A 12,301-nucleotide genomic window follows, 5' to 3' on the forward strand; every position below is an offset into this window, starting at 1 on the left:
AGGACTACGTCTTCCGTGGCTGTTACTTTACGGGCTCAACCCGACCTGCCTTAACCAGCGGTGCTCACCGCTCTTCGCGACCAGACGAGACGCCGCCGCTCCCGCCCCGCTCGCACCGGGCAGGGGGCCGGGACCCCGCGCCCGCCCGCTGCCGCCGCCACGCCCACTCCGGCCCCTCAGCCCATGGGTTGAGCGCGCTCCACCAATGCGGTGGCGCGGAGCCGTGCGGAGCGCGGCGGGGATTGGTCAGGGCGGCGGGGAGGGGGCGCGGCGGGGAGGTGTCGCCGTGAGGAGAGGGGCGCTGCTGCCCCCGCCGCTGTCACTGGGCGAGGTGCGCTACGTTGTGCGGTTGTATCTCTGTGAGAGGAGCCCCGCTGTGGGAACAGCGGCACCGGGCGGGCGCTTCTGGCGAGCTGCCCCTGGTGAGTTGCCCCTGCGCTGTCTCCGGATAGCGGACAGCATCCGCCGGACCGGCGAGCCCGCCCGTGCGCGGGGGGGCTTGGGGTGGTACCTCGTTGAGAGCCGTGTTGGCCCTCGGTAAGGAGCGGGGTGGCGGAGGGGCGAAGCGGGGCTGGAAGGGAGCGTTTGCGGCGCCACCGGCTCGGTAAGCGCCACCTGACTCCGGAGGTTGTTTTTAATTTGCGGGTCCCCTCCCCCGCCCCCGGTAATACTGCCCAAGGTCCCCGTGTCTCGCATGAGGGGCCTGGCGTGCGGGAAGGTGCTGCCCTCCCTGCCTACACGGGTCTGCTGAACCCCTCCTGGGCAGCCTGCTGCTCTGTTCCTCCCCTGTGCAAAACACGGGGCTCTGTGGGATATTGCAGGTTAGCTAGGGATTTTCCTTTAAAATATGTATTCGTGAGCAGAGTCTGCCTTATTTTTGTAGAACAAAATCTAAAAGTGGAGGGGTTTTTGTCACACCGCTATTTCATCACAAGTTCTCCTCTGTAAGTCCAGAGCGTGCTGATTGCCAGACAGGGCTGTGGTGACAGGGCTGGGCCAAGGCCAGGCAGGGCCATCGGGTCAGGGTCAGGCCGGGAGAGGGGAAGCAGAGTCAGTTGCCTCAGGATGGCCGGGCAGGGCCATGAGGATGAGGCCAGGCCAGGCCATTGGCCTGTGCGTCAGGCCTGGGTCAGCAGGACCCATGGCCAGGCAGGGCAGGGCTGGTGGAGCTGGAGAGCAGCACTGCTGTGGTATCACTGGGGCAGGGACTGGTGGGCTGAAGTGGGTCTCCTGGCTGGTGGGCAAGGCTGGTAGTGTCCTCAGGGCCCTGACAATGTGTTATGTTGACGTTTCTGTTTCAGCAGAAATAACTGCTAGTTCTTGGTTTGAGTTAAAACATCAAAGCCTGAAAAGGTACAAAACTCACAACTGTTAGCAAATTCCCCCCTGAATGGCAAACTACAAGACTCCATGTGTTTTAGAGTCTATATTCTCCACAAGACAAAGTTCTGGAAAAATAGCTTTTTCTTTTGGATGGGAGATTAGCTCATGTTCAGTTTATGGGATGATGATCTTAACAAAGCAAGCATTGGGACAAAGCAAAAGAAAGCTGTAACGCTCGTTCCACAGAGAGAATTAGGTGTTGCCTAGTAAATTGTTCTCCATTCCCACAGATGTCTGATTTAGATGAGATTATAAACTGTTGTCTTGTTTTCTTTGTAGCTAATATATATGGAGCAAGGAGTCTGGGGAAAAGTACATAATTTGCCAAGGTCCAGTACATGTAATGTTACAACAGCAGCAATTACTCTAATTAAGAAAGGCAATTAGTTACAAAGCTTTATTTTCAGAGGTTTATAAGAACGTGGCAGAAGTTTTTTCCCTTTGCAGCTCACATGTAAGTAATAAGCCATATATTATACAATGTACCTTAAAAGAAATTTTCAGTTAGCAAGAAGTTTAATAGATTACTTTGCATCACTGTTTTCGTTATGTTTTGCTGAATATAAGATCATAAAGAATGGGGAAAGATGTTTTCCTTCCTACCCTCCTGCTCCAAATTCCTTCTAATCAGAAGGCTATATAACAGTTATTAAAAACTTTTATTTGAGTTTCTCTTCTGTAGAGCCATAAGAATTACTGAGATCCAGCTGGAGTAATACCATGAGTATTTTCTTTCATACAGGACATCATGGGAGCCCATCAGGAGAAAAAACCTTCTGAAGAAAGAAAGCACAAAAGCACCCAGAATGATACTCGAACATCTCAAGGCCAGTGGGGAAGAGCATGGTGAGAGAAGCTGATGACCCTAATTAGTCATTGTATTTCAGATTGGTTCATACTTACTGTTATAGATGCTACATTCCTTTTAAACTTCACGCTATTAATAACAGATTGTTACTATGCCCCTCTGTTGAAAGCTCATGGATAATGAGCTGTAGTAACAGATGCCAAAGAAGAATTCTTCAAGATTTTTTAGATAGAGAGTTTGCCAGATGGCTTGGGTTAAAACACAGCCCTCCTTGGAAAAAAAAAAAGGAAAACAAATAATAAAAATCAGTAGAATATGTAGTTTCTTCAAGGGCTGAACAAAGTATTTCCTGAGATTTGGAAAACAGGCATCCACCTGTGGTATTGCCAGCTGAAATCCCCTGCTGTAGCAAGATTTATGACTCATCTCCCTGTTCTTGGAGTGTTGTGCAAATACCAGTATTGTATTGCGGCTGGAAACAGCCATGGGTGTTTATATGGCTTGGCACCACAGTGTGTGGTAGAGCAAGTTCAACTTCTGGCTGTCCAGGGTCTGTCTTTTCTGCATTTCCAAGTTTTGCATAATATTCTTGTGATTCTGTTACCACTTCCAACTGAACACTCTGCCAGTTAGACCCATGATTGCCATCAAAAACATGAAGGCTGTAAAAAATAATCTGCTTTTTGGAGGGGAGATATTATCTATTCTGTTGCTCTGATGAACTAGCATAGTTTTGTAACAGTTTGTGGTAAAGTATGTAATATGCTAAGTTTTTTGTAGCTATTTGACCCAAAGAAATGTATGTACCCTGAAAACATTTTCAGTTTTCATCTGGTTAGTCTAGAAGGCCCACTGAAAAAATTTCGTGACTTAATCAAACCACTGTTCTAACTGAAAGCTGGGAGAAAAAAAATGCTCTGTTTTGGATTGCAGGGAGGTGGACTGGTTTTCCTTGGCAAGCATCCTTTTCCTGCTCATGTTTGCGCCACTTATCGTATATTACTTCATAATGTCCTGTGACCAGTACCAGTGTTCTCTGATTGATCCACTCATTGACTTGCTCACGGGGAATAAACATCTGTCTGACATATGGAACAAGACTCCTACATTGACCTATAAGGCTGCTGCCATCTATGCCCTTTGGGTCGCTTTCCAGGTATATTATTGAGCTATGATCTAGATGTAGTGGCTGGCTTTTAAAACAGCTGTTTGAGTAATCCTTTTACACAAAGGATAATGGAATGTCACACTGACATTTACTCTTTGGTGTTTCTCGCTTTCCATAGCTTTTTGGAATCCAAATGAAGCTTATGCACTTGAAAAATAAATATGTACGGAATATACCCAAATATTCCTTGTGTGATATTCCTTGTGTGACATATGCCTTGATGTGGTTTTTAAGAAAAAACAACAATATAGCAATGATACTAATTTGTTTTAAATTAATACACAATAAATATATCATAAACTAACACTGCAGAAGGGGTGATATTTTCTATAGACAGACTGTAAAAGAACATTGACGTATGAAATGTAACTTAGATTTGTAAAATATCTTCAGACTTACGAAACTACTCCAGTTTTTTTCCAAGTTGGAAAACAAATTACGTATAATACAGATTAACTTCAAAGTAAAAGGATAAGGGATAAGGACCTGAATCTAGTTCCCAACTGTCCATCCTTCCCACCAAAGGAGGATGACAACCATATATGAAGTACATCTTCAGAATTGTTTAGTAGCTTGGAGGTGTTACTAGTCTAGAATCACAACAGCTAGATCTTGCCATATTTGCTTATCTAACACTTAATTGAAACTGCTGTGTGTTATATTTGGTATGTGTATGAAAGGGATAGTGGTTGGGGGGGTTTTGTCTTGTCTGTTTTCGCTGTTAATACATTCTCTCTCTTCCAGGTGGTTTTGTATCTGTTCATTCCTGACTTCTGCCATAGATTTCTTCCTGGATATGTAGGAGGTATACAAGAAGGTGCTGTCACCCCTGCTGGTAAGTTCTTCCTTAGGATATATGCACACCATACAATCTTTTAAAATTATAGTATTTCTGTACTTGCAATCTTTAATAACCCATATGTATCTGGAGGAAACGTGGACATAAATGCTTTCACATGCCTTGTATGTGCACTTCAAACAAAAAAAAACACCAATCTATGTAATCTTTTAGAATAAATGATAGAATTTCTATCCCTTACTGTTAGTAAAACTTTTGATATGGCAGGCACCATGCTGGCAATGGAAAAATAGAGATTTATAATTTTGGCACATAAAATAAGCAGTGGACTATTTCTAGTATTTGACAATGCAGTTGTACCTGCTGAAGCTTAAGTTAACCCACAAGACTTGAACAAAATGTGTGATGTGAACTAAGCGTGAGAAAGGGTAACTTGTTACCTTTTAGGGGAGACTCCAAGATCACTGATTTGTGAAGTGAGAGTGAAGAGAAAAGCTCAGCCTAACAAAGCTTGATGGGTTACAGCAGCGACTAATGAAACTTTCAGAAAAGCGCCACAAGATATTTAATTGGGAGGGTGAGGAGAGTGATGTCATTTCATGAGCACTTGATTGAGCTTTTATATATTGTATGCACATCCATATTAATAAAAAGCTGTACTAGTGCAATGTCAGTAACATTCAATTTTTTTTCATATTTCAGGTGTAGTGAATCAGTATGAAATCAATGGACTTCAGGCCTGGATCATTACCCATGTGCTTTGGTTTGCAAATGCCTATTACTTCCACTGGTTCTCGCCCACCGTCATTTTTGACAACTGGATTCCTCTCCTGTGGTGTGCCAATATCCTGGGATATGCAGTTTCCACGTTTGCAATGATTAAAGGCTACTTTTTCCCTACCAATGCCAAAGACTGGTATGTGGTTTTTAATAATAAGAGAATAGTAGGTAATTGGACATATACATTGAATGCTACATAAAATAAGTGACAGAATATATTTTGCTGGCACAGATAGGCCAATGTGTGATGTGGTTCTTTGCTTTGTTAGCACCATACTTCATGTTTCATGCTACATGTCGTGTGACTGGCAGCCTCAGTGTCATGGATACATCCATCCTATTTGTAATAAGTAAGGGTGTAGTTAGACTGTTCAAAAGTTATACCAAGAATGAACTAGGGTACCTCTGAAGCTAAAATTTAACTAATGTAATGCCTTGGTTGAGTCAATTTATGTTATCTTGCACAACATTATATGGTTTTATGATTTTTATTATAATTACATGAAGTGAATCTGAAATGTGTGGTCAGAATAGTAATTGCCTGTATTTGTGTATAACTGCGTACATTTCTCACTTTTTATGCCTTCTAGCAAATTCACTGGCAACTTCTTTTACGACTACATGATGGGGATTGAATTTAACCCTCGAATAGGGAAGTGGTTTGATTTCAAGCTATTCTTCAATGGGCGCCCTGGTATTGTAGCCTGGACTCTAATTAACCTTTCCTATGCTGCTAAACAACAGGAGCTGTATGGTCAAGTAACTAACTCCATGATCCTTGTCAATGTCCTTCAGGTAAATTTGGAGGAGGAAAATAAGAAACCAATTTGGAAATAAACTAGTATTAAAGTAGAAAAAACTCCTTGCATTGAAATTGAACTTACACAGTTTTCTCTGACCTGAACAACCTCATTCAGTGATGATGCACTGAGACTCACTTCTTTGGACACTTGTATCCATTCAGGGTGCAACTGTAAATACTCTTCTGTATTCATTCAGAGTGCCACCAGTGGCACGGTCACATCTGCACCAGCAGATTTCAGGGTAAACTTAAATTAAGTGATACTTTTCTGAGCGTATGTTCTGGAAACAGGCATAGCCTGATCTTGAATCCAAAGAGAGCAATGACAAATTCCATGGCTTTAGCTGGAGCGAGATTGGGCAGGTTTTTTTCCTGAGGACAGCACTGCACCTAACTTTTTTTGTGTGTGTGTATGTGTGAGACATGCAGAACTACAGATCTCGCCACATCTGAAAATAGCCAGTCAGGTGCTGTGCTTTCTACTGAAGAGACCCCAAAGTAATAAGTACAGATAATAGTTTGGATTTAATCATTGGTACGTGTAAATGGAAACCCACTCGACAGAAGCTATATTCCCCCTCTCTGTAAGCATACGACTCTTCAGGCTGAAGAGAGGTAGGGGTGGTCAAATGCGAGTACACTTTCTAAGTGTGTGTCCTTAAGTAGCCCACTTGCCTTAGTCATCTTGGTTAATATTGCTTTGCATTACTTATGATTGCTTTATCTATCTAGACGAAGTATAGTTGTGTGATATGTTCCTCTTAATACCATATTTTTGAGGTGTTAGCATAAAAACACGAGTCAGTTTTGAGATCTTATCACAAGACAGCACAGAATGATTAGGCTGATACTGTTAAACAGGATAACTGGTGACAGTGCTCTGTTATTAATGTGAAACTATTCTGTTTCAGGGTATTTATGTTTTGGACTTCTTCTGGAATGAAGCCTGGTATTTGAAAACCATTGATATCTGCCATGATCATTTTGGATGGTATTTGGGCTGGGGAGACTGTGTTTGGTTGCCTTACCTCTATACTTTGCAGGTAAAAATGTTTTACAATACATTTGTGGGCTAAAAGAAAAGAAACTTTCCAGAAACATTCTCCCTAGCAATTTGATTTGTATCTTAAATTGTTTCTAGACAGTTTGAATGTTGAGTAACCATTACAACATCCTTTGTAGCAATTCACTTGTAGGAAGGCTTACTGGCCTTGCACGGAATAGTCATCTTTTCCTCTCCTCCCCTTCTTTTGTGCCCTATTCTGTCACTGTCTATTGTGTCTGTATATCTTTCTAAATTCTTTCAGTCCCTTTTTTGTACTCCTGCTTGTTCAGGGGTTTTTGGTGGGTGGTGACTTGTTTTTTTTCCTTCTGTCCTGGTTTGTTTGCATCCTTGCAGCTTCTCTCTTCTTCTTGTTCCACCTAAAAAATGCAATATGAGAGAGAGAGAGAGAGAAAGAAAACAGGATGCAGTTTTTCTAAACGTTTTCCACAGTTTTACTGGTAGGGTGGATTTTCCTGTTCTTTCTACTCATCTGTTCTGGGTCACTGTAGGTCAAGGAATTAGTCTGGCATCCTGAGCATATATTTAAAGTAAATCACCGATTGTCTCTTTTTCTGCTCCCCAGGGTTTGTATTTGGTTTACCACCCTGTCCAACTGGGCACAGCTAATGCCATAGGGATCTTGATGTTGGGCTTGATTGGCTATTACATCTTCAGAATGACCAACCACCAGAAAGATCTCTTCCGTCGTACAAACGGCAACTGCAAGATATGGGGGAAGAAACCAGAGTATATTGAGTGCTCCTACATGTCTGTGGATGGGACCAAGTACTACAGCAAACTGATGACCTCAGGATTCTGGGGGTGGGCACGGCATTTTAACTACACCGGAGATTTGATGGGCTCCCTGGCCTATTGCCTGGCTTGTGGATTTGAACACATCTTGCCTTACTTCTACATTGTTTATATGACTATTCTGCTAACCCATCGTTGCATTAGGGATGAACACCGTTGTTTCAGCAAATATGGGAAGGACTGGAAGCGCTACACTGCCGCAGTGCCTTACCGGCTCATACCAGGAATATTTTAAGGCTAACACAGAATCCAGGGGAAAGAAAAAGGAAACTTTTTTTTGGAGGTGAAGAGAGTTTATCCACATAGTTAAACTAACAAAAACACTTTGTGAAGGACATTCATACTCTTCTGAAGGAGAAAAAGTGGCTGAACAATAATCCTTGCTGTACTGAAGGAGCGTGCAGGAAGACTGTATTTAAAGTAAATTAAATGAAGCACTGAAATGTCCTGGGTTTTTTACAAGCCTCTCTTACCTGGAACCTTCCCCCCCTCCTCAAAATTAACTTGGAATTGAAGAAAATTGCATGTTTTGAAACTCCTGAAATCTCCCAAAGCTGGGAGGAGCCGTTACCCTTCAGAGTAGCAGGGTTCTGGAACCAGTTTCCAGTGACTTAGGAGAGGAGGAAAATAGTTGTGTGATCTGTTTATGAAAGAAGTTGTATGATGTGATTGCTTGTGACAGTCATAAGATACAGTCAGTAACTCCCCAGAGGAGATTTTATTGTTTGTTACTTTTCAAGAGGTTAACTGGGGAAATGCAGAACTGGGGAACCTGATCCTAAACTGCTGTGTGGGAAGATTGTTATAATCTAATGCAAATGTTTGTGAAAGCTGGTATAAATTGGCATAGCTCAAAAGTGACATTAGTTTACAGCACCTGAGAATATGGTGCATGACCAGCTGAGTGGTTTTTTGATATTGAAACCAAACTTGCTTTGTTGAAGATATTGAGCATACGTTGATTTCTTTAGCGTGGATAGAAAACGTCATTCTCTATCATTTGTATAAAAACATGTTTGTAAAAATTTAAGCAATAAATTCTTGGTTTCAACACAAGTAAAAAATACTGCTAATTTTCCTTTCAGCTATTTCTTTTCTTGTTACATAGTTACCTTTCAAAGTTACTGGATTCAAAAGGAGCTCTACAAAGGGTATAATTCCAAGAGCTAGTTCAAGAATGCATAAAGGAAAAATTAATAAAAAGAAAGAGGGATCGTAGTATTAACCATGCATCTTGTAACAGGCTTGGTAGTTATGTTCAAGCTAAAAGGCTTTTTTTTTTTAATTATTTTTACACATAAATATGCAGTTAGTTTTTGCAGTGAGTAGATAACTGTGTATATTGTTTTTTTGTAGGAGCTGCCAAATGTGCTTATCTTCATGGAAGATTTGAATGAGGTGTGTTGGTGAGTATATTTGTTGGTTTTGTTTCAGTACCCCCTGAAAGGATGGTTTTGGCAGGAGAAAAAGGGTCTCTCCAAACCTAGAAAACAAATATATCTTGTCACTTGGCTTTGTTTCAGAGCTGGATGTACAAGCACGTATAGAGATGCCTTTTTAGAGCAAGTTCTTAAAAACCTAACTGTAGCACCAGCACTATCTGTAGATGTAATAATTGTATCACCATTTTGCAGGGAACAATTTCAATACATTACAGTGTTGTTAATAAGAGAGGAGGAATGATGGCCATAATAACAGCACATTCACTGGCAACAGATGTATTGCTGTGGTAGAACATTTGAACTTTGCACTCCTATGAATGGACTTTTAATACAAATACTGAAATGGGTGTGGGAGGGAAATCAATGCCAATTGCCTTCACGGAAAATATAGCCCAATGCCTTAACAGTTCACTAAGGGGCAATGCTTATAAAATGGTTGATTTGAGAGAACTCGATTCAGAGGAAGGGAAAAGTGAGGTGTGGGCTTCTAAGACTGATGGACCCCAGCAGTCCCTGGCACTGCATTGCTTTAGGCTGCCCCTGACTTTGCTGGAGTAATTGCATAGTTTCTGCTCTCAGCTTCCCTAAAGCAACATACTTGCATCCTTTTCTTCTGTGGCCTTGGAAATTGCCCTGACAGTTTGCTGTTAATGGCAAGGCTATCTAAATATTGCAAGATAATCTGGACTTTAAATCATGGTAGCCTTGCACAGCACACTATGCTCCCTTCTTTTCACTGATAAATCCTGGATGATTAGTGGCAGAAATTGCCCAATTAAGACTAATAAAAATATCAGCACTTTAAAATTGCGGCAATTTCAAGCGAAAGGGCAGTATTGTAACGAGAGCATTACGCATTCAAATGCTTCTTTTAGGCGATTTCTGTTAATCTAATATTGCTCGAAGGATTTTCTGTGCTGTCTGACATTGGAGCACAGAAGCATTTTTATCTGTTTCTTTGATGCAGACTGCTGTTCCTGCTGAGACTACGTTACCCTGCAGATAGTCCAGCTGCCACAACTGAAAACTCTTCGTCAGCCAGATTGTTAAACTCATGGTAGGAAGCAATTAGTCGTAAGACTTTTCAAGCAAGAGGCCCTCACTGGGTTAAATTCACATCCTGTTTGTTATAAGGATGACAGACTCTGCTTCTTCGGGCTTGCCTGCTGTCCATACAGATCTTAATTTTTGTTCCATCCATGTGGCATACAGATTGAGTATATACTGTATGTATACAGGGATCTGCATCTGGCTGGAAAAGAAAGTGCTAATTCCATTCAGGTTTGTATTTCTTATAAAATAAATGATTTTTGAAGAAGCATGAAAAACATTTTTATCTATTCTGTAAGCTTCATCCTAACATAAGCAATGTATAAGCAGTACTCTTAAGCAGTGTCAGACTCATGTTGCCCTTTAAAACTGAACCATTTAAAAGGCTGTCAACTTGCTCATCTTCCGATAGTGATGCCTGGGTCACGTTTTGTGTTGTATGCATGGCAATGCTGTTGAAATTTATTTCTTCCAGAACACACACAAAAAAATCAATATATATTTTGCTTTGAAGGTTTTGTGGGTACATGTACTAGATTAACTTTTGCCCTGATATTTCATATTTATTGATACTATGCTGTCAATATCACCTATCAAGTTTCGAGAGCGTACGTATGCATAACTCATTTAGGCTTTAAACGTGTTCATAAATATGTAAACTCCCTTCTTAAAATCTATACCTCTGAGCAACTTGGTGACTAGTCCAAGAGCTGTGCTTAGGATATAATGAAGTGTGATTGCTCAGTTCCAGTTGTATTCAGACAATATGAATGACAACAGAAGTACATGCTGTTGCCGCATGGTGGCAGCCACAAAGTATTTTCTGCTCTAAATTATCAAAGTTCTGATCCTGTTCTACCCTTAACCTAAAGCTGCACTGGGTTACTTGGTTATTTTAAATAATGCACTATCTTCATTGAAGGTTAAGTGTGATGTGCAGTTGAAAATAAAACTGTGATAGTGTATTTTTCTGCTTCAATTCATACAGGAAAAAAAAAAGCCTAAACGTGTGTCAAATCAAAAGGGGAAAAAAAGCTCCTTTTTTTAATTTTTAGATTACAGATATGGATCTACTTTATGCCAACTGGACAGGTAATGAAATTACTATTTTTTTAAATTACGCTATTCAAGCCTTTTTTTTCCTTAATTATGTAACAAATTTGCAATTCAAGGTAATTTAAAATATACATTTCAGTTCATCTTAACATAGTATAAAAACCAAACCAACCAAACAAAAAAAATCTAAAAAGTGCATATTGCAACAGCCACATCTATTCTCTGTAAAGTATTGTAGAAGGATCAGAGAATGATTACAAGAATAAAACAGAGAAAAGCTCTTCTGAGTAGAGGAAGTGAAAACTGGAAAGAGATTTGTTCAGAATGGAAAAATATAAAAGGGTATTTTTAGTATAAAAAAAGATGATAGAGGTGAGATCCACAGGTAGCAGATTAAAAGAGACCAAGTTGAAAATTGCCTGCATACCACTGTAATTGTTGCTACCAACTGTCTTACTGTCATCGAATACCATATAATCCAAGTGATTTAAGGTTTGTGAGTAGTCTCAGATAATGCAGAAAATCTGTATCAAACTAACTTCTATTTTAACAGACCCTAACTTCTCGCATGCCAAGCTCTCAATCTGGAAAACGCTCTTTTTTTCTTCTTCAGTTTTATTTTTGCGTTTCTGCATTTTTTGGGATCAATTACATTACCCAAGCAGCAAAATGCCTACTAAATCTTTTTGTGGTATTTTAGAATTAACACAAGAGTGTTTCTTCCTAAGCTTCCCCAACATGATTTCTGCATTCAAGTAATATAAAACATTTTGTGATATTGAGCCAAATTAAAGCTGTCAATATTTTATTAGCTAGAGCTGCTTTGGTATCTATTTATGTAGCAGTTCTGCATATGGAAGGAAAATCTGTATTAACCCGTCAACTGGAATTTGATTTTGCATTCATTCTGCAGCATCTTGATTGCTAGCCAAACTTGCAGACTACCAGTAACCACATTTGGTCTTCCACAATAATGCTGGGAAAGCAAGTGGTAGTTTGTTTGGAATAAAGCAATTTTTCCTAGCATACTGTGAGCAGCCTCCAGCAGCCATGTTCAGAATTATTCTTCTCTGGACTTGTTCCAAATACTTTCGTGAAGGAAATCTTTTATATTTGTTTGCATCAGGTTTCTATTATTCACCCACTTTTCAGTAA

At 40.6% G+C, this 12,301-nt stretch overlaps 1 protein-coding gene across 1 annotated transcript; it reads left to right on the forward strand.

Moving 5' to 3' along the window:
• The first annotated feature begins 359 nt into the window (after window positions 1–359).
• DHCR7 (7-dehydrocholesterol reductase) lies at window positions 360–8,549 on the forward strand. The gene is made up of 8 exons (XM_068399150.1): window positions 360–422; window positions 2,126–2,229; window positions 3,125–3,347; window positions 4,104–4,194; window positions 4,861–5,074; window positions 5,529–5,733; window positions 6,652–6,783; window positions 7,369–8,549. Exons 2-8 carry the CDS (start codon window positions 2,132–2,134, stop codon window positions 7,831–7,833), a joined length of 1,428 nt encoding a protein of 475 aa, XP_068255251.1. The 5' UTR covers window positions 360–422; window positions 2,126–2,131; the 3' UTR covers window positions 7,834–8,549.
• The last annotated feature ends 3,752 nt before the right edge of the window (window positions 8,550–12,301 follow it).

Source organism: Nyctibius grandis, chromosome 4 (genome assembly GCF_013368605.1).
Source record: "Nyctibius grandis isolate bNycGra1 chromosome 4, bNycGra1.pri, whole genome shotgun sequence".
Taxonomy (NCBI): domain Eukaryota; kingdom Metazoa; phylum Chordata; class Aves; order Nyctibiiformes; family Nyctibiidae; genus Nyctibius; species Nyctibius grandis.

Coding starts and splice junctions, on each gene's coding strand:
- DHCR7 (XM_068399150.1), top strand. CDS start 2,132: ATGGGAGCCCATCAGGAGAAAAAACCTTCTGAAGAAAGAAAGCACAAA. Junction 2,230..3,124: donor GGCCAGTGGGGAAGAGCATG/GTGAGAGAAGCT, acceptor TTTGGATTGCAG/GGAGGTGGACTGGTTTTCCT. Junction 5,075..5,528: donor CCTACCAATGCCAAAGACTG/GTATGTGGTTTT, acceptor TATGCCTTCTAG/CAAATTCACTGGCAACTTCT.